General features: G+C 37.0%; 1 protein-coding gene and 1 pseudogene across 3 annotated transcripts in view; one reads left to right on the top strand and one right to left on the bottom strand.

Annotated features, from left to right (window-relative positions):
* The window catches only part of PCBD2 (pterin-4 alpha-carbinolamine dehydratase 2), a 75,082-nt gene extending 55,521 nt beyond the window's left edge, over positions 1-19,561 (top strand). For 2 of the 3 annotated variants that reach the window (XM_074213527.1, XM_074213528.1), the window contains 2 exons: positions 10,361-10,441; positions 14,805-19,561. In XM_074213527.1, coding sequence (XP_074069628.1) covers positions 10,373-10,441; positions 14,805-14,900 — 165 coding nt within the window. In that variant the 5' untranslated portion in view covers positions 10,361-10,372 and the 3' untranslated portion in view covers positions 14,901-19,561. The remainder of the gene's footprint in view (positions 1-10,360; positions 10,442-14,804) is intronic. The other variant, XM_074213526.1, reaches the window with a different exon arrangement.
* LOC141507075 (serine/threonine-protein phosphatase 2A 55 kDa regulatory subunit B delta isoform pseudogene) lies at positions 5,989-7,602 on the bottom strand (annotated as a pseudogene).
* Positions 19,562-22,852: the final 3,291 nt, after the last annotated feature.

Here is a 22,852-nt window from a genome sequence, read left to right as displayed (position 1 = left end):
ATACCCTCTTAAGTGTGGATGTTATTTCCTCTCTAAGCCATTTCTGATGAGAATGAAGGCTCACTCATCTCCCCCCCCCCCCTTCCCCCATTCCACTCCACTGACAAAACTTTTTCTTGACTCCTTTATGTGAAATATCTTTTGTTTTGGTTTTTTGCTAGACAATAGGGTTAAGTGAATTGCCCAAGGCCACACAGCTAGGTAATTATTAAGTATCTGAGGCCTAAACTCAGGTACTCTTGACTCCAGGGCGGGTGCTCTATCCACTGCACCACCTAGCTGCCTCTATGTGAAATATCTTAACCCTTTCTTCCTCTTCTTTCCCTTCCTCCCAGTACTTAACCCATTGACTCCATCTTTTTACTATATCATACCATTATATTCAGCTCCTTCCTGTGCCTTGTCTGTATATACACTCCTTCTAACTGCTCTTATAAATGAGAAAGTTCATATGAGTTATCAGTATCTTTTTCCCATGCAGGGATACAAACAGTTCAGCATCATTAAATTCCTCACAATTAGTCCTTCTCATCAGCCCACAGTGAGTGGTTCACCAGAGTCCTATACTTGGAGATCAAACTTTCTGTTCAGTTCTGGTTGTTTCAGTAGGAAAGTTTGAAAGTCCTCTGTTTCATTGAAAATCCATGTTTTCCCCTGAAAGAGGATGTTCAGTTTTGCTGGGTAGTTGATTCTCAGTTGTAAACCAAGATCTTTTGCCTTCCTATGAGCCCTTAATGTTGACGCTGTCAGATCCTGTATAATCCTGACTATAGAGCCCTAGCAGTTGAATTGTTTGTTCCTGACAGCTTTTAGTATTTTCTCTTTGACTTGGGATTTCTTGAGTTTGGCTATAATATTCCTGGAAGTTTTTCTTTTGGGATGTCTCTCAGGAAGTGATTGATGAATTCCCTCAATTTCTGTTTTACCCTCTGCTTCTAGGATCTCAGGGCAATTTTGCTGTATCATTTCTTGAAAGATGAAGTCTGGGCTCTTTTTCTGGTCATGTTTTTCAGGTAGCCCAATAATTTTTAAAAGATTTTTTTTCTTTAATTTATTTACACATTACTAAAATATTCTTGTTTAAGAGTAAATACAATACTCCCGCCATAAAAATATAAACCTCATGAAAAATAAAGTAAAAGAAAGAGAAAAAAATGTGTTTCAGTCTGTGTTCTGGTACCATTGGCTCTGTCTTGGGTGGATTGCATTCTTTATCATAAGTCCATCAGAGAAGTTACTTCTATATTTTTCCACAGTTGCTGTTTCTGATTGTAATTCCCTCCATCCATTCCTCCCCACTACCATCTATTATATTTCCTCTCTCCTTTCACTCTGTCCCTCTTCAAAAATGTGCTGTGGGGCAACCGAGTGGCACAGCAGACAGAGCACCGGCCCTGGGGCCAGGAAGGCCCAAGACTACATCTCACCACAGAGACCCAGCAACCACCTGGCCCAGACAGACCACCCAATCCCAGCATCTTGCAAAAATTAAAAAAGAAAATAAGTTATATCTGATTAACCTCTCCTATGATTACCCTCTCCTCCATCACCTACATCCCCCCATCCCTTTCCTCCTGTCCCCCTTCTCTTCCTTTTCTTCTAGATGTTTTTACCTTATTGAGTATGTCTGCTGTTTCCTCTCTGAGTCATTTCTGTTGAGAATGAAGGTTCCCTCATTCCCCCTCGCCTTCCCTGCTTCCATACCATTGCAAAGGCTACATGAAATATCTTAGCCTATTCTACCTCTCCTTTCTTTCTCCCACTACATTTCCCTTTTACTCATTGACTCCATTATTACAATATATTATATCTTCAAATTCAGCACTCTCCTGTGCATCATCTAGAAAAGTTCCTTCCATCTGCTCTATTAAATGAGAAGGTTCATATGAGTATTATCAGTATCACCTTTCCATGTAGGAATATACACAGTTCATCATCATTAAGTCCCTCTTAATTTACTCTTCTCTTCCACCCTCTCAATGCTTCACCTGAGTCTTGTACTTGAAGATCAAACTTTTTGTTCACCTTTGGTCATTTCAACAGGAACATTGGAAATTCCCCTGTTTCATTGAAGGTCCATCTTTTTCCCTGGAAGAGGATGTTCAGTTTTGCTGGGTAGTTGATTCCCAGTTGCATTCCAAACTCTTTTGCCTTCCGGAATATTATATTCCAAACCCTATTAGCCCTTAATGTAATTGCTGCTAAGTCCTGTGTGATCTTGAATGCAGCTCCATAATATTTGTATTATGTCCTTCTGGCTGCTTATAATATTTTCTCTTTGACTTGGGAGTTTTGGAACTTGGCTATAATATTCCTGGGAGTTTTTAATCTCTTTCCAGGGGGAGATCAGTGGATTCTCTCAATTTCTATTTTACCCTCTGCTTCTAAGATATCAGTGCAGTTTTCCTGTAGAAATTCTTTAAAAATGAGGTTAGGACTCTTTCCTGATCATGACTTTCAGGGAGCCCAATAATTTTTAAATTATGTTTTCTGGATATGTTTTCCAGATCAGTTTTTTTTTTCAATGAGATATTTCACATTTTCTTCTAATTTTTGTTTTTTGTACAGTTTTATTTCTTCCTGAGTTCTCGCAAAGTCATTAGCTTCCTTTAGTTCCATTCTACATTTGAAAGAATTATTTTCTTCAGAGAGCTTTTTTTCTCTCCTTTTCCAGCTGGCCAATTCTGTTTTTTAAGGCATTCTTCTTCTCATTTGCCTTTTGTGTTGCTTTTTTCCATTCCTGGAGGCTGAAGTTTCTTTTTCTGTTGTGGTGCTGACCCTCCAACCCTATGGAACACAGTTTTCTCACTATTTTGCCAATTCTGCTTTTTAAAGGCATTCTTCTCCTCATTTGCCTTTTATGTTGCTCTTTCCATCTGGCCTAAGATGGTTTTTAATATGTTATTTTCTTCAGTATTTTTTGTATTTCTTTCACCAAGCTGCTGACTTTGTTTTAATGATTTATCTGCATCATCCTTATTTCTCCTTCCAGTTTTTCCTTTACCTCCATTAATTGCTTTTCAAAATCTTTTTTTGAGCTCATTCACAGCCTGAGCCCATTTTCTATTTCTCTTGTAGGTTTTAGATACAATTTTGTCATCATTTTGCGTATGTATTTTGATCCTCCATGGTACCAAAGTAATTTTCTATGGTCTGATTCTTCTTTTTCTGTTGTTTGCTCGTTTCCTCAGCCTATGACTGATTTATTGCACTCTGAGGCTTTGAGAGGTTTTTGGGAAAATCCACAGGGAGCTTTATTCCTCCAAGGTCTTATGAGAGGCTCTGATTGCTCTCTTGCCTGTGTTCTGATATGTGGATGACCACAGCGCTCCCCTCTGCCCTGGAGCTGTGAGGAGGGTCCCTGCTCGGCTGTGGTGGTATTGTGGTGGCCTAGACTGCAACCTGTATCTGAGTGTGGGAAAATAGCAGAGTCCTGCCCCAAGGAAAGCAGGGAGACTCCCTTACTATCTGTGGGCCGAGAGCTCTGGACGTGCTGGGTGGTTCTGCCAACTCCTGCTGCACGTTCTCACCACATTGGGGCTGTGAGGCTGTTGCTCTCTCCACACATACTCCATTGTGGCAGAGTTCTCTCTCCACCCCTTCTGGCTGTCTCTGATGATCCCTGGCCCAAGAAATCTGGAAACTGTCTCTCTGCCATAGACCCAGGCTCCTGGTTGGGACTGTGCTGTGCTGCAGCTGCAGCTTTTTCCAACCCTCCAGTCCCTGCGGAACAGACCTTAACAGTGGAATTTCTAAGTTGTCTTGGACTAGGAAATTGTATCACTCAGTCTCTCTGTGGGTTCTGCCCCTCTAAATTTTGGCTAGAGTCATAATTTGATGTCTTTTGTAGTTTTTTTGGGGAATGAGTTTCTGGCAATTCCTGCCTTCATGCCACCATCTTGGCTCCACCCCCCTCCCCAGTCTAAATTTTTCTGAAATCACCTTCCTCATTCTTACAGCACAGTAGTATTCCATTACAATCACATATCACAATCCTAATGGGGAGAGTTTTGTTTCCTCTTTGTCTTTATGCTTTTCTTTTTTGTGCTTTTGTTACTGTTAGCATTCATTTTTGTTTTTATTCTACTGTTATTAATGTTAACCTTTGTTTAGATGAATACCTTTTTTCCATTCATATTTTAAAGGATCTTTCTATGCTTTGTGAGTATTATATTTTGTCAAAGTTTTTTTTTTTTTTTTTGATATAATCAATACTACTTTCTGAAGATTTTCCTCCCTGCTTCTTTTTCAGTCTTTTTTTACTGGCTCAACATTCACATTATGCTCCTTAATTTTGTATGTTTCTTAAAACTTTTTCCTGGGACTTTTCTCTTCTCCCTGTGTGTTAACCTCATCAGTTTTCATGGGTTTAATTTATCTCAGTGTTGATGACTCCTTTGAGCTTTCAGCTGGAAATACCGGAGATTTCTTGAATTCATCTTGTCTAAACACATTCCCTTCTTTCACACTTCCCTATTTCTGTTAATGGCACCACTATCTTTCCAGAGTCTCAGGTTATGATCTGTCATTATCCTAAACTCTTCATTTCCCCCCTTACCCTAAATATCCAATCAATTGCTAAATCTTATTATTTCTGCATTCATATATTTGATACTTTCTTTAGTCATACAATTATTTAGTTCACATTCTTATCATCTCTCACCTAGATTTATTGCAACAGTCTCCTAAATTGTTCATTATAATTTAAATCTCCCTTTTCCTGCCTATCCTATATGCTACTGATAAAATAATTTTCCTTAAGCATATCTGACTACATGATTCCCCCACTTAAATAACTTCCGTGGTTTCCTATTGCCTCTGATAAACACAAACTCCTCTGTTTAGTTTTTAAAATCCTATATAACCTGGCCCCAAACTACTTTTTCAGTCTTATAGTATATTACTGTCCTGTACTCCTTGCATCTAGCCGGAGTAATTCTCTTACTATTCTAACACATGACAATCCATCTTCCTTCTTTGTACTTTTGCAGTGATTATCTCTCATGCCTAGGATACATTCTTTACTTACCTTTGCCTCAAAGAACTTCTTTTTTTTAAGCTGTACCTCAGACATCACCTTCTACATAAAACCTTTTCTGTTAGCCCCTTTTTCCTCTAGTTTTGTTACTTAAATTTTACTTAGATTACTGATTTTGTTGTCTTTTTATCTGTTTCTTTCCCTTCTTTTGTTTCTCTCCCTCTCAGTTAAGTGGGGAGTTCAAATTTTTATCTTCTTCCCTTTGTACTTCTTATTGTTTATTACTTTCCTTTCTTCCTTCTTCCTTTCTCCCTTTCTTAATTCTTTTCTAGATGGGACTAAAATTTTGATCTTTGATTTATTCCTTGAATCATAGAATTCAGGGGTCCTAAATGAATAAATGGAAAACATATTAATTGTTTATCATTTGTTAAGCATTGTGCTAAGAACTGGGGATACAAAAAAAAAATTGAGCCAGGGCGAGTAATATGGTATAGAAGTAGCACCATTTTGTAGAATTTATCCTATATTCTAAGTTGTGGACCAAATTCTGCCTTCTTCTTTCCCTATGATTGTTCTCCCTAATGGTTATGCCTTGTCATCCTTACTGTGGCTCTATGGGATTTGAATTGTTTCTTTCTGGTTACTTGTAGTGATTTTTTTCCCTTTATCTGGGAGCTCTGGAATTTGACCATTTTCAGGAGGTGATTGGTAGATTCTTTGAATTTTTATTTTTATCCTTTAGTTTTAGAATAGGACAGTTTTACTTGATAATTTCTTGAAAGATGATGTCTAGACACTTTATTTTGCTCATTGTTTTCACATAATTCAGCAATTCTTAAATTCTCTTTCCTTGATCTATTTTTTAAATAAGTAATTTTTCCAATGAGATATTTCACCTTCTTCCATTTTTCATTCTTTTGGTTTTGTTTTGTTGTTTTTTGATGTCTTATGGAGTCATCAGCTTCCACTTGCCCACGATTTGCTACTTTCTTTTGGTGCTTCCAATGTCATGTTCCTTCTGTGTTATCTGACTCACTTATAAGAGCACTATCAGAGCCATCATTCCAGCAGCATTCAAATTTATTAAAGATGCAGTCATTTTTCTAGAGACAATGGAGTTTACTTTGGAAAAATTCATGGACCTGATACTTTTTGACAGGCCTAGTTTCCATGTTAAAATCCTACACTTTAATTGAAAAGGTAGTCTTTGTCATCATGCATCTACCACTGTGACTAAATTTTACATCTGGTATTGAAAAGATGATTTCTGAAAAGAATGACCTGGGATCTTCAGGTTCTTCAAAAATTAGAATGCTTATTACAGAAGATTGAGGAGCACATATCACAAAGTCTTAAGGTTCCTTTGCTGCTGTATAAAACACATTACACTGATGTAGGTGGAATTGTGCAGCAGTGATCACTTTGGTTTCCAAGTTCACAGGTATAATATCTGCAATGTTGATGCTTTAATCTGTGGTTTCTAAAGGTCATGTCATAGATTCATTCTCAAGTCATCAGAGAGGTCAGCTTCATGATCCCTATTTACGGAAATAGAGTTGATGTGATATGCAAGCACATTTGCATATATCCTGCCAGGAGTTGCTTTTCCCATCCATGTCCATGGGAACCCACAGTGCTATGATTATGAATAGAACTTTTGGAGTTTTCTGTTCTCTTATCCAGTTCATTTATTTTCCATAATTTAAAAGTTTAAAGGTTATATTTTTTTAAGAGAGAGGCTGATCCATGTATTGGCAACCACCTAATCTTTTTAATTTTTTCCCTCAATTTCTAGACTTTTCAGATTCAGTTTTCTGACTTTGAAAGGTATGGCTTTTATTCTCTTGTTCTTTCTGAAATATAACCACTCTGCTGCCCTTGCCTCCAGTTGCAGGATCTCCAGAATAATTAAATTCAACAGTTCAAATGATGAAAGCTTTGGCCACATCCTCTTGATGGTACCTCTCACCTGTGAGAAATACCACTACTGATTGCTGCTGCCCATGCTCCTGCTGTGGCTGCTTGACTAGGCTGGGGTGGGTGGTAGCAGCAGGACCCTGGCTGGGGTCCTGTACGTCTCCCCCTTCTCAAAATATATTGTTTTCTTCTGAGTTTGTGTTTTGATCTTCCCTATCACCATAGTTCTTTTTGTTGTTGTTTGCTCATTTTTCTGCTTGTTTCTTAATTTTTAACTTTATGTTCAAGTTGGTCTTGTTTTGTGCAGTTGTTATCATAGTGGTTCTGTGTTTTCCTAGCAGTTCTATAATTTTTTGGTTCTTTCAAGGTGATACAATCTAAGGAGAGATGTGGTTACCACTCTCCAGACCTGTCCTCTGCTCTGTGAGCAACTACATGTATTCTATTTTGTTCTGAAGCTATGGCCAGGGTTCCTTTTGTTCTGCTGCTGCAAGCTCTGGTGTGTTAGTGCTCCATATCACTTTGGAATTAGGACCTTGCTTTGAGTATGGGCAATGAAGCATAGACCTGCATCTGCAAGCAAAAGAACTCCTGTAATCTTTTGGTCCATGGTGGTCCTATCCTCTTACAGTCTTTGGGCTGAGATCTCTGGGAATGGCTGCTTGGGTTACTTCCCAAGGCCTGCTCCTGTCTTGGTGGGTCATTGCATGGCTAGACTATGCTCTGCTCCATTGACATACTCCTTTAACCTTTTAGGTCTTGACCTGGAAAATGGTTTTCCCCATCCTTTTGCTGCTCCAGAATTCACTTTGAGGCATTATTTTAAATTTGTCTGGGGGGGCGGCTAGGTGGTGCAGTGGGTAAAGCACCGGCCCTGGAGTCAGGAGTACCTGGGTTCAAATCCGGGCTCAGACACTTAATAATTACATAGCTATGTGGCCTTGGGCAAGCCACTTAACCCCATTTGCCTTGCAAAATCCTAAAAAAAAATTTCTTTGGAGTGGAATTTGGGTGAGTTCAGAGTAGTCACTGCCTTTTCTTTGCCATCTTGGCTTTACTCCAAGAGTTAAATTCTAATTGGAAGAAGATAACACACAAGGAAGCTGAAGATATGGTCAAGGGAGAGATATCCCCTTGGGGGCAAAATAGAGAAGACAATTGTTAGGAATGGCCAATTTTTGGCCATTAGAATGGAACTTGTGCAAGAAACCAGCCAAGCAGAGGAAGAGGCTGCTGGGACAAAGTATACTTCCATGGAGAAGTCTAGGAGGAGAATGAACTTTCAGGGTGAGGAGGGTTCTGTGGCACAGCAGAGGTTGTCTAGGGAATCAGGAATGAAAAGGAATAAATGCTCTTAATTGGAAAACAATTTTTAAAATGATAAAAAGAAAATTCTCTAATAACTTCTTTCATGCCTTTTCTTAATTCTTTTTTTTTTTTGAAGTTCTTGCAAGGCAATGGGGTTAAGTGGCTTGCCCAAGGCCACATGACTAGGTAATTAAGTGTCTGAGGCCGGATTTGAACTCAGTTACTCCTGACTCCAAGGCCAGTGCTCTATCCACTGCGCCCCCTAGCCGCCCCTTCTTTTCTTAATTCTTTTAAAACAATTCCATGGATCAGCCTTTCTCTTAAAAAAAATAACGTTTAAATATAGAATAATTTATTTCATTATTTTTTCCTTAATACTTGTACTTATCTTTTGTTGTTTGGGGTGTTTTCAAGTTGAATATTCTTCTCATGCCTCCCCCTTTTCCTCTTCTCCATTGCCTTAAATGTCTCTCTTTTGAATGTCTATTGTTTATTGTTGATGCTTAAGCTCAGGTTTTCTGAGAATTCCCTTTTTAGGTACACTAAAGTTCCCTTGCTTTTTGGATTATACTTTTTCTTTTTGTTCTGCAATTTCTCTTTGCTAAGAAAAAAATCTTGTGTTATTCAAATTTCTTTTCCATTTTTATCTGAAACACTTTCCCCTGACTGCTTGCAGAGCTTGTCATTGAAATTTTTAACTACTTCATGCCTTAGATTTTAAAATAATGTATTTAGGGCTCTAAGTTGTGAGCTATGTTCATTTCCACTTTTTATTATAGATTTAATTTCCTTTTTGAAAGGTTCTATATTTCATCACACATTGAATCATTTTTTATTTATCTTAAAATATTTGTTATGTCAGTGCTAGAAATTTCTTTGAAGATTTAGGACTCATTCTTGTTTTTGCATCCTCAATTTGTTTGTACTTTGGGTTTTTTTTTTTTTTTGGTGGAGGGAGGGATTTTCCTTAAATCTTTAGTGTTGTAGATCTTTTTTCTTATATTCATCCATCATTTTCTAACCTCTTCCTCTTTGTTGATTGGTATTTTCCAAAGGTTAAGTCACAGATATGTCTTAACCCCATTACTGACTGAAGAATATAGAGGTCCTTAAGGGGAATTTGCTGGGTTTAAGACTCCTTTTATTTAGGTCCAGGCTAGCCATGCATACGGATTTTTCAATCTCAGTTCCTCTTGACTCTCCCCTTATTCCTTCTTTTTTTTTTAAGGTTTTTGCAGGGCAAATGAGGTTAAGTGGCTTGCCCAAGGCCACACAGCTAGGTAATTATTACCCTTATTCCTTCTTGTGACACTTTTGAAATGTTTTCTACCATTTTTGTAAGATGTGGCAAGGACCTTTGGTTACAGAGTACCTTCAACCTTATGGGTCTCAAACCTTGGACTAGACCCTCTTCAAAAGACAGCATATTTTCATTGTTCTCCTTCCCTCTCTAGTGGTTGATAGTATTGATGTCTACTTGTTGCTTGGTGAGAATATTCTGGAAGAATGTGTAGCAGGGAGACTTTAAAGGATGTGTAGCTTAGATGTTGGTGGGGAAGGATGCTGATTAAGCAGTCACTTGAAGGATGTTAGAATTCTTTCCTGTGAGGTACTTTCTTCTTTGTCTGAAGAATTCATCTGAAATTGCTTTATTTCTGGTGCATCATTCTTTTTTTCTGGAAGGTTATTAGTCACATTGTTAAAATGATTAAAGGAAATTTTTTCATCCTATCACAACATTATTAAAGGAGGTTGGAGGTAGATAGGAAGCATTTTCATTCACAACTGGCATTTTGCATTCATGTCTCCTAGAAGGGCTTAATGGTTTGTCTAGTTTAATAATTGATAACTAAAAAATATCTGTTATCCACAGAAGAATTAGTTCCTTTTAATGTGTCTGACTAGGAATTAAGCTTCTACATCTAGCTTGCTGTTGGAAAGCTGCAGCTACAATATTTTTGGATTCCTCATTCTATAGACAATTAAAATATCCAGTTGGTCAAAGAGTGAGAACCGTTTTTCTGGTTTATAACTTTAATTTAAAATCCCTCATTGTCATTGTAGAACCTATACCACCATACCCCTGAGGAGATAACTTGTTTTTTGGTATGCTTTCTTCAAGAAAATATGTTACTCATTTTTGTCTTTTCCTAGGCTTTTGGATTTATGTCCAGAGTTGCACTACAAGCTGAAAAGATGAATCATCACCCTGAATGGTTCAATGTGTATAACAAGGTCAGTTCCATTGCTTTACTTTTTTTCAATGATTGTAAATTCATATTTTAATCAGTCAGTTTCTCTTGCATTCTTTTATTTACCTAATATGGATTCATTAATCCAGTACCTTAGTAAGCATCTCTTGTTTTGTTTCTTTTTTAAAGTATGATATCACTTTTTTTGTTTTATTTTAATTTTAATTTTAGGTTTTTTGCGAGGCAAATGGGGTTAAGTGGATTGCCCAGGGCCACACAGCTAGGTAATTTGTTAAGTGTCTGAGGCTGGATTTGAACTCAGGTACTCCTGACTCCAGGGCCGGTGCTCTATCCACTACATCACCTAGCTGCCCTCACTTTTTTGTTTTAAAGGATATTCACACACATATATAATGCATGTAGAGATATTTGTGTGTTTGCTCATACACACTTGCATGTACACACAATAAATATGAGATTATTTCCAAGAATCCAGATTCTGATAGGTCCTGTGTCAGTAAGCATATATAGTTTTTTCTAGGTATCACAGCAAGTAGATGACTCAATAAATAGAGTGCTGTCTCAAGCCACTACCTGTGTTGTACCTGAATGCAAAAGCAAAAACACTTAACTGTGGAAAAGTCACTTGACTTGTCTCAGTTTCCTTAACTGCAGTAGTTGTACCAAGGTTGCTATGAGGATAAAATGCGATAATTTTGTAAAATGCTTAGCACAGTGCCTGTCATATAATAATATTATATAAATACTCTCCTTCACTGCTCATGTCTTCTTTCTCCTCTTCAAAGTTTGTAGTTGTATATTTAAATTTATTAACTTATTTACTTGTTCCTTTATATTATATTTTTCTTCTACTGGAATTAATATAAGTTACTGGAATTAATATAAGTCAAGTATAGTCAAATTAAGTCTCATTGCTATATGTGAATGTCTGATTTTCAGACATCTTAATCTTGTTTTTTGTAAGGCTAAATTACTGCATAAGGGAGAAATTATATGATGTAGTTGATTTTAATTACCATGTAGAAGACACCTTGTAACATGTGATAATGAAAACAAAAACTATGTTTCCTTTATGGTTATTTCAACTTTAAAGTATTATCTTTTAAGATTTCTAGGATGTTTTGTTTTCCCTTTCGCAATTATGTTGAGAGAAAATTAAGCCTATAGATAGATTTTATAGTGTATACAGAGATATTTCCTGTGTGGCCTAGTACTGGAACCGGACTCAAGAAGACTCAAATTCAGATTGGACCTCTCATAGCTAGTTATTTAAACTCTGTCTCCTTTACTTTCCTCAACTGTAAAATAGGGATCATAATAGCACCCACCTCCCAAATGGAAACACTTAAGCAAAATGTCTATGAGCGTAATCGATGCTTTCCCATCCCCATCCCCAATCTCTACTGTTTCTTTTCCCTTCTCCCTGGGTCAGAGCATCCTGAGGATAGGCCACTCCTTAGGAAAAGTTGTGGGAGGGGCCACAGCTACTGGACCTTTTCAGGAGAGGGTTGGAGACCAAGTGATAGAATTAATGGAAAGGCAGTGATGTTCTTCTTTCTTGACCCTTGGATGCATTAAGAACTAATTAGGAGGTGGGTGGGGAGTGGAGCTGTACCTCAGGGTCTCTATCCCAGGAAGCCTGGCTTCTTATCCACTTATTATCTGTGAATTGGTTGAGATCATTTGGATCCCAAGACTTCTAATCTTTTACTTTACAAGATAAAAGGTGTCTAGAACATATGGGAGGGACAGATATATGGCAGTAAGGTCAGGATGACCAACCCATGTGGAACTTCTGAAAATCAACTAAGAGATTCCCTTCCTCTCCCTATCTTCAACACCAATAGGATAGTACCCACTTTGCTAAGGGAAACTAGAAGTAACCAGCGGAAGGATGTTCACCTCTAGTCCTACATCACTCTATGGATTTACATGGCAGATCCATTTTAGATCTTCACTAGTTTCCTCTGACTTCACTTTATTTAGATAGATTTCATCATCTTTCTGGTATTAATTTACTCACTCACCACCTCCCCAGACTGTGCCCCCATTAGTCCTTTTGAGAAGTGCCAGTGCTTAGGATCTCATTTTACTTTCACTGGCCCTCTGGTGGATTTTGTCTAAGTTCTGAACCCATGCTAGTTTTAGATTCTATGGCCCATATTTGATGAGTGTTTAGATTCTGTGGTCTGTATTTGATGCTGGCACAGGTGGGAGAGTGTGTGTGTGTGTGTGTGTGTGTGTGTGTGTGTGTGTAGGGGGAGGGGAGATGATGAGGAAGGAATTTCCCCAGCTGTGGCCTGCTGCAGCTTCTTTGGGGTCCCTGGCTGCCAACCCCTAGTGCATCTATTTTTCTCAATCTGGTATTCTCCAATTGTATTGGACTGCTGGACTTGGGGATCATTAAGGCATCAGTGTTGGCACAGTCTACTACAGAAGTAGCCAAGAAGTCTGTCATCTCCAAAGGAATCCTAGAGTTGAGTCACATAGATGGTTACCTGGAAGTAGGCAGGGAATAATCTGTTTATGTTCTGTACAAATCACATTATACTAGTGTATATATTTTGTTGCAGAACTCTTTAACATCCTGATGCCAGGCTAGACTGTTTTACTGGCTGCCTCTGCTAATGGATAAAATTCTCTTTCATTTATCAATTAGTCTGTGAAGAAGTGACCCCCCCTTTTTGGAGGTATGTTTTTAAACTTGAAAATAATTAAGATGCTACATTTTAAACACTTAACTCCCCTCAAAGACATAATTAAATTCAGAGGTCTGAAACTGCACTTAAAGATTTTATTTATTTTGAGTTTTACAATTTTTCCCCTAATCTTACTTCCCTCCCCCACCCCCACAGAAGGCAATTTGCCAGTCTTTAGATTATTTCCATGTTGTACATTGATCCAAATTGAGTGTGATGAGAGAGAAATCATATCCTTAAGGAAGAAACAAAGTAAAAGAGATATAGCAAGATCAGACAATAAGATATCACTTTTTATTTTTCTAAATTAAAGGTAATAGTCCTTGGTCTTTGTTTAAACTCCACAGTTCTTTCTCTGGATACAGATGGTATTCTCCATTGCAGACAGCCCAAAATTGTCCCTGATTGTTTGCACTGATGGAATGAGCAAGTTCATCAAGGTTAATCATCACCCCCATGTTGCTGATAGGGTGTACAGTGTTTTTTCTGGTTCTGCTCATCTCGCTCAGCATCAGTTCATGCAAATCCCTCCAGGCTTCTCTGAATTCCCATGCCTCCTGGTTTCTAATAGAACAATAGTGTTCCATGACATACATATACTACAGTTTGTTAAGCCATTCCCCAATTGAAGGACATTTACTTGATTTCCAATTCTTTTCCATCACAAACAGGGCTGCTATGAATATTTTTGTACAAGTGATGTTTTTACCCTTTTTCATCATCTCTTCAGGGTATAAGCCCAGTAGTGGTATTACTGGATCAAAGGGTATGCACATTTTTGTTGCCCTTTGGTCATAGTTACAGATTGCTTTCCAGAAAGGTTGGATGAGTTCACAGCTCCACCAACAATGTAATAGTGTCCCAGATTTCCCACAACCCTTCCAATAAAGATCATTATTCCTTCTGGTCATATTGGCCAGTCTGAGAGGTGTGAGGTGGTACCTCAGAGAAGCTTTGATTTGCATTTCTCTAATAATTAATGATTTAGAGCAATTTTTCATATGGCTATGGATTGCTTTGATCACCTCATCTGTAAATTGCCTTTGCATATCCTTTGACCGTTTGTCAATTGGGGAATGGCGTTTTTTTTTTTTTTTTTTTTTTAATTTGACTCAGTTCTCTGTATATTTTAGAAATGAGTCCTTTGTCAGAAATACTAGTTGTAGGTGGCGCAGTGGATAAAGCACCAGCCCTGGAGTCCGGAGTACCTGGGTTCAAATCCGTCTCAGACACTTAATAATTACCTAGCTGTGTGGCCTTGGGCAAGCCAATTAACCCCATTTGCCTTACAAAAACCTAAAAAAAAAAAGAGAAAGAAATAATAGTTGTAAAGATTGTTTCCCAGTTTACTACATTTCTTTTGCTCTTGGTTACATGAAACCCCACTTCAGTAATACTTTTTTTCCTCAAGCTGAAAGTTTGGGACTATGGTGACTAAACTGACTTTACATGTGAAAAAGGTTTTTAATTCCAAGTCAGCTATTAGCAGCATGGTAGGCTTTCACATTATAGTGGAATTTTGTTATTTGATTTTGTTGTGTCTTCAGATATTTTCATATAAAGCACTTGTAAACAAAGCTTCTTTGTTCTTTAAATTGCTTTGTGAATAATATTATATCTTTCCTATTCAATGATAGTGAAGAGCTTGATTTTTTTTTCTTTAATAAGTTGTTTTCTTTCTTTTAGGTCCAGATAACTCTTATTTCACATGACTGTGGTGGATTGACCAAGAGAGATGTAAAACTGGCTCAATTTATTGACAAAGCTGCTTCTTCTGTTTAAACACATGCAAACAGTACCAAAAGCTTTTTGAAGGCAGTTCACATGACCAATTAATTAACTTTGAAATTATTGATTTACCTTGTAAAGATGTTTTAAAATAAGCTCTTAATTGTTAAAGTTATTTGAATTTTTGTCTGGATCAATTTCAGCCACACTTGAACTTTAGTACCTTTCAGTACTTTCAGTAATAATGAGAAGTAAAATTAAATATCAGAAATACTTTTTGAGGGGCAACTAGGTGCTGCAGTGGATAGAGCACAGGCCTTGGAGTCAGGAGGACCTGAGTTCAAATCCAGCTTCACACACTTAATAATTACCTAGCTGTGTGACCTTGGGCAAATCACTCAACCCCATTGCCTTGCAAAAACCAAAAAAAAATACCTTTTGAAATGTTCAAATACTATATCTGGCAAATTGAGCATTAAAAACTCAAGTCAGAAGTTTGACTTTTGCTAGTACATTGGTATACTGGAGAATATTACATAAAATTTGAAAAATTTATAAATTCTCCAAAGTAAGCATATATATCACAATTTTAATATAATAGAAGATCTGCCTTGGAATGGAAATTATGCATCTAAATAACTTTTTTTTTATCATTAGTTATTGTATCTTTTATGTTTTTTTTACTTTTTTTTTTTTTTTGCAAGGCAATGGGGTTGAGTGGCTTGCCCAAGGCCACACAGCTAGGTAATTATTGTCTGAGATTGGATTTGAATTTAGGTACTCCTGACTCCAGGGCCGGTGCTCTATCCACTGCGCCATCCTAGCTGCCCCAGTTATTGTATCTTTTATGATCATAACATAATTTACTTTCATATTTTAGAATTATCTTATTAGTCCCTTTATTGATACCCTCATTTAAGGTATTTTTAAAAAAATATCACTGTTAATACTTAAATATGCATAAAAATCAATAAAACTTACATGATAATTTTGAATTAACTTTTACATTTTGTAAGTAGTTTCTTAGACATGGGTTTTTGGTTAAAAAACCAAGATGATCGGAGTTCTCACCTTTAACACATCCTTTCTTTGTATACCTGGGCAAGTCCCTAAACCAATTAGGTCTCGACCAGGGGTGTCAAATTCTAGGTTGCAAAAGTGCAGGGACTAGATGAAGATGTAATTGGGAAATATTTAACAAAATAAAAAAATAGTTACAAACTATATAATGTTAATTTGTGGTTTTCTAAATGATGATGTGACCAGCAAAACTGTTTCTTTTTGAATTTGATACCAATATTCTAGGAAACCTTCTAAGACTATAAGAAAATGCCAATCCCCAGTGGCAGGAGTTTCCTCTCCTGGGCATTCCTTTACCAATGAAATCATGGATCTGGTCTCTTATTATCTTGGTATTGTCAAATCTCTTTTATAGAGAGTGGGTTGTGGCATAAATGGACTTGTTCAGTAGGCACATAAACTTGAAATAACAGGATTAGCAGTCACAACAACTGACTTCCTGGCTCCCTATTTGACTTGCTGAATTAAGTTTGATCTATAATATATTTTATTTATTTGTCATTTGAATGTTGTGGTTTACAAACCAAAATGTTACATGGGCTTAGCCACAAATATGGTCACAGATCAGAAGTTAAATTATACCATTTTTGCCAGTGATCAAATAAATTTCTTGTTTGCTTCTTTCAATGGAATTTACAGGAGTAAAAAGAACTTTCTAATTATTCATAATAATTTAGAAAAAGGATAAGGCAATGACAGTGTTCTTTTCAATAAAACAGAGGCACTTACACAAAAAAAAAAAAACACAGTGATGTACCAATAAATTAGGTTGTGTCCCTAAGGTACAATACTCCTTTGTAGATTTTAGAATAGTTAGAATAAGGATCACATTTCTGATATGGTATCTTTCCTCTAAAATGCTGTATATCTAAACCAATGTCATACACAATCCTTTAAAAATAAAACCTAGAAGAATTTCTTGGAAAGACTATATTCTAACTTTATCATTTTGCATATTGGGAAACTGAAACTCAGAGAAGGGAAATCATTCTTATAGCTAGTTAGTTTTCAAGTTCAGTGTTTTATGCTACATTATATTTCCTATTAGAATTTAACAAAGGAAGACACTTTATAAACAGATTTTTGAGTTATAGCAGAATAAAAGCAATCTGAATATTTCCTGGAAATCTTTGAATCATGGGGAACTTGGTCCCTCTCAGAGTCAGGAATGAGAAATTTGTGAGGACATGAGTAGGTCAAGTACCAAAGAATATCTGAAGCAATGATCTTAGAGGTTATCTAGTGATCTGTTAGTAAAGGGAATTGGCAAAGAATTGATACCAAATCTTGTAAGTCATTGGGATTCTGTAACCTTTATTACAAAAATTCTATCCCGGTCAACTTCCAGCCAAGATGGTGGAGAGAAGACAGGCACAGTTTTAAAGTCTCCTGATCTTTCCCCATCTATCATATGAAATAAACCTCTTAATAGAAATCTGACCCACAAAACCCAGAAAGGAAAGCCAGGAGAAAGAACAAATACCTCAGGATTTGTCTCCTGCAGCAGCATTGGACGAATTTGGGCAGGTGAGTCTGGGCTCAGAGGGCGGATCAGCCTTGGATTGGCCAGATTAGCAGCTGAATTGGAGCTGGGAGTCTGAGGGCCTGAGAGCTGGACCTGATGGGTCAGCGGTGGGGCTAGATGGCAGGGGCTTGAGTCAACTAGGGAGCAGAGGCACTGGTGTTGGTGCTGTCCCTCTGGAGCTTGCTGACAGGGCTGGGGGGAGAGTTCTGGTGCAGGAGAGCTGAGGACTTACAGCTGAGGACTCTTCCCAGAACAAACAATTGCAGACTACTTCTGCCTCAGGCACAGGTGTGTGAGCAGAAGAACAGGAATGACCTCAGGCCAGGGTAAAGAACACCATTGATTGAAGGAAAAAGAATTCAATAGCTCCAACTCCTCCCTTCAAGCAAAGGGAGAAGGCCTCAATCAAGATCACAGACACTCCAGAGAAAGCAACCAGCACCTCCTACTGGCCATCCAGAGAAATTGCATTCAGTGAGTAAAGTCTTTAGTGATCCCAAGCCCCTGTGAACCAGCCCCTCCCCAACTCAAGGTCTTAGCAAAATGAAGAAGGGTCAGCGGAAAGGTGGAGCCATAGAAAAATTCTTGTTCAGGAAAGACCCTAATTCAGAAAGACCTAGAACCTCTGAGCAGAATACGATCTGGTCTTCAGCACAGAAAGACTTCCTTGAAGAAATAAGGAAGGAGCTTAAAAATCAACTGGAAAATTTGGGAGAGACAATTAATACCTTGCAACAAGAAAACAAATCCTTAGAAAATACAATTGAACAAATTCAAAAGGAGAATAAATCTCTCAGATCCTCAATTGGACAAATACAAAATGAGAATAAACCTCGCAGATCATCAATTGGACAATTACAAAATGAGAATAAATCTCTCACATCATCAATTGGACAAATACAAAATGAGAATATATCTCTCACATCATCAATTGGGGACATGCAAAAAGAAAATTCTCTCAGATCCTCAATTGGGGACATGCAAAAAGAAAATAATTCTCTCAAAACCTCAATTGATCAATTCGAAAGCTCTTTCAAAAGTAGAACTGACCAATTGGAAAAGGAGTTGCAAAAGGTTAATGAAGAAAACTCCTCCCCCAAAAAAAGAATGGAGTCTGCAGAAACTAATGACTCCATGAGACAGCAAGAGCCAGTTAAACAAAATAAAAAAATAGAAAAAATAGAAGAAAATGTAAAATACCTCATCAGCAAAACCACTGACCTCGAGAATAGATCGAGGAGGGGCAACCTGAGAATTATTGGACTTTCTGAAAACATTAAAGAGAAAAAAAAAGCCTGGACTTAATATTACAGGATCTAGTGATGGAAAACTGCTCTGATATCATGGAACTGGAGGGCAAAGTAGTTATTGAAAGAATACATCGATCCCCTCCAGAAAAAGATCCTAAAATGAAAACACCAAGGAATGTTGTGGCCAAATTCCAGAACTATCAAATAAAAGTGAAAATCCTGCAAGCAGCCAGAAAGAAACAATTTAAATATCAAGGAGCCACAGTAAGCATCATGCAGGACCTGGCTGCATCAACATTAAGGGACTGAAGGGCCTGGAATGAGATATTTCGAAGATCAAGGGAGCATGGAATGCAGCCAAGAATCTAGTGTCATGCAAAGCTGAGCCTTCCAGGGAAAAAAGATGAACATTTAACGAAATGGAAGAATTCCAAAAATTCCTGATGAAAAGACCAGAGTTAAATAGAAAATTTGGACATCAAACAGGAGGTTCAAGAGACACATGAAAAGGTTAAAAAAAAGGGGATGGTAAAAGGAAAAAAAACCTGCTATCCAATAAGTTGAAACTGGCTATATCCCAGCATGGGGAAAAAGATTCTCATAAATCTTGAGAATTGTAATTCTAACAGAGAGAATATACCTAGCCAGAAATGATGGACATTCATGATCTATCCATGAGACTGCTATTTAATGGGATGTAACTGGCTTTAACCCCACTTGGGAGAAAGACTCTAATAACTCTCAAGTATTTTAACTCTATTAGATAGAATGTACTTAGCTAGAAGTGGCGGATACTCAGAATTTTCTATGACTCAGATAGGATGATCTGAAAAACACTACCTCCTTAAAAAGGGGGTCAGGAAAGAGACGGGAGGAGGGAGGGGATTGAATGGGGTAAATCTCATTACACTAAGAGGTACAAAATACCTATGGTAATAGAGGGGAAGAAGGGAGCAGATGAGAAACACCTGAATCTTCTCATCAGACTTGGCTTAAAGTCAACCTACACATACTCAGTTAACTTATAAAATATCTAACCTTTCAAGTATTAAAAGGGGAAAAGGGGAGGGGGGATGGAGAAAGGGAAGGGGAGTGGGGAAAAAAAAGGGGAACTAACAAAAGGAAGGGAAGGGAAAAGAAAGGGGAGGGGGTGATATAGGAGGGCAAACACTGAAGGGGGTGGTATTAAGAAACAAAATACTGGGGAATATGGATAAAGGGAAGGAAAGGGGGAAAAATACAAGCATGGAGGACAATAAAGAATTAGTAATCGAAACTTTGTGAATGGGATGAACTCCCCCTTAAAATGTAAGCGAATAGCAGAGTGGATTAAAAACCAGACTCAACAATATGCTGCTTACAATAAACTCATTTGAAGCAGAGAGATACATAAAGGTAAAAGGTTGGAGCAAAATATATTTTGCTTCAGCTGAAGTAAAAAAAGCTGGGGTAGCAATCATTATCTCAGACAAAGCAGCAGCAAAAATAGATAGCATTAAAAAAGATAAGGAAGGAAACTTTATCCTCCTAAAAGGTGCCATAGACAATAAAGTTATTTCAATACTGAATATATATGCACTCAATGGGATAAGCATCCAAATTCTTAGAGGAGAAGCTGAAAGAACTACAGGAAGACAAAGATAGCAAATCTCTACTAGTGGGAAACCTCAACCTCCTGCTCCCAGATCTAGATAAATTGAATCATAAAATAAACAAGAAGTTAAGGAGGTAAATAGATTGTTAGAGAAACTAGATATGGTAGATTTATGGAGGAAATTGAATGGGGATAGAAAGGAATATACCTTTTTCTCTGCAGTACATGGAACTTACACAAAAATTGACCATGTACTAGGACATAAAAACCTAATGACCAACTGTAGAAAGGCAGAAATAGTGAATGCATCTTTCTCAGATCTCAATGCAATAAAAGTCATATGCAATATTGGGCCAAGGAGATATAGGCCCAGAACAGATTGGAAATTGAATAACCTCATTTTAAAAAATGAGTGGACCAAAAAACAAATTACAGAAAGAATTAACCATTTTATCCTAGATAATGACAATAATGAAACAACATACCAAAACCTATGGGATTCATTCAAAGCGACTCTCAGGGGATATATTATAGCTTTAAATGGTTACATGAATAAATTGGAGAAAGAGGAAACCAATGAACTAAACATGCAACTAAAAAAATTAGAGAAAGAACAAATCAAAACTCCCCAATTAAATACCAAATTAGAAATTCTAAAAATTAAAGGAGAAATTAATAAAATTGAAAGCAAAAACTATTGAATTAATAAATAAAACCAAAAGTTGGTATTATGAAAAAACCAATAAAATTGATAAGCCTCTGGTCGATTTGATTAAAAAAAAGAAAGAAGAAAACCAAATCTCATAAATGAAAAATGTGAACTCGCCACCAATGAGGAGGAAATTAAAGTAATAATTTGAAATTATTTCGCCCAACTCTATGCCAATAAATTTAATAATCTAGGTGAAATGGATGAATATTTACAAAAATATAAGTTGCCCAGGTTAAATGAAGAAGAGATTAAATACCCAAACAACCCTATCTCAGAAAAAGAAATTCAACAAGCCATCATTGAACTCCCTAAGAAAAAATATCCAGGGCCTGATGGATTCACAAGTGAATTCTACCAAACATTTAAGGAATAATTGGTTCCAATTCTATATAAACTCTTTGTAAAAATAGGGAAAGATGGAACTCTGCATAACTCTTTGTATGAAACCAATATGGTGCTGTTACCTAAACCAGGAAGAGTTAAAACAGAGAAAGAAAATTGTAGACCTATCTCCCTGATGAATATAGATGCAAAAATCCTAAATAAAATCTTAGCAAAATGATTACAAGTTATCACTAGGATAATACATTATGATCAAGTAGGATTTATTCCAGGAATGCAGGGTTGGTTCAACATTAGGAAAACTATTAGTATACTCAATTATATCAACAACAAACCTATCAGATCATATCAAAACCTATGATCATATCAATAGATGCTGAAAAAGCTTTTGACAAAATACAGCATCCATTTCTACTAAAAACACTAGAGAGTGTAGGAATAAATGGACTGTGCCTTAGAATAATTAGCAGTATCTATCTGAAACCATCAACAAGCATTATATTCAATGGGGAGAGGCTAAGATCAGGGGTGAAACAAGGGTGCCCATTATCACCACTACTATTCAATATTGTATTAGAAATGTTAGCTTCAGCAATTAGAGAAGAAAAAGAAATTGAAGGAATTAGAATTGGGAAGGAAGAGACAAAACTCTCACTCTTTGCAGATGACATGATGGTCTACCTAGCGAATCCCAAGAAATCATCCAAAAAACTACTGGAAACAATTAGCAATTTTAGAAAAGTTTCAGGTTATAAAATAAACCCTCACAAATCCTCAACTTTTCTATATATGTCTAGCAAGATACAGCAGGAAGAGCTAGAAAGAGAAATCCTATTCAGAGTAACCTCAGACAACAAAAATTCTATCCCTTCAATTTATCCTCTTTATTTACTCTTTAAGGGTATCAGAAGATTTGTGCTTTTTTTATATTCAGCAGTGGAGGTTTGAGAGATAGCAGAGTCAAGTGATTAGACTGCCAGATGTAGAGGCTGGAGCTTGGTTTTTGTCACCAACAGGACTATGTGATTGGGCAAGTCACTTTACCTCAAAGTTTTCCCATGCAGTGTCCCCTAAAGCTTCAGGTACAGTTGCGTTGCTGATCACTATTGGTGGAAGGAATTTCCATAACAATTAATTTCCCACACTGATCAAATCACAAGTATATGGAAAATATAGCACAAAAAAACCAATGGGATAAAGTATTGGCCCTAGAGTCAGTAGGATCTAAGTTCAAATCCAACCTCAGACACAAAGCTGTTTTAACTTTGGTCAAATCACTTAGCCCCATTGCCTTAAAAAAACCAAACCGCTGCCTCCCCCCCAAAAAAACCCCAAAGAAACTAGTGGAGCTAAGTGAATTTTTCATCTTGGTATAGTGATTAGGACTTGATAATTAACAATTGGTGACTTTCTATAACAATTCAATGTGGATTTTATTTAAGGTTCATGTTTAAATGATTTTTGTTTGAATTCTTTTACTGTATATTACAGTACCATATCAAA

The sequence above is a fragment of the Macrotis lagotis genome, chromosome 1 (genome assembly GCF_037893015.1).
Source record: "Macrotis lagotis isolate mMagLag1 chromosome 1, bilby.v1.9.chrom.fasta, whole genome shotgun sequence".
Taxonomy (NCBI): Eukaryota; Metazoa; Chordata; class Mammalia; order Peramelemorphia; family Peramelidae; genus Macrotis; species Macrotis lagotis.
This window is presented reverse-complemented; position numbering and strand designations above follow the sequence as displayed.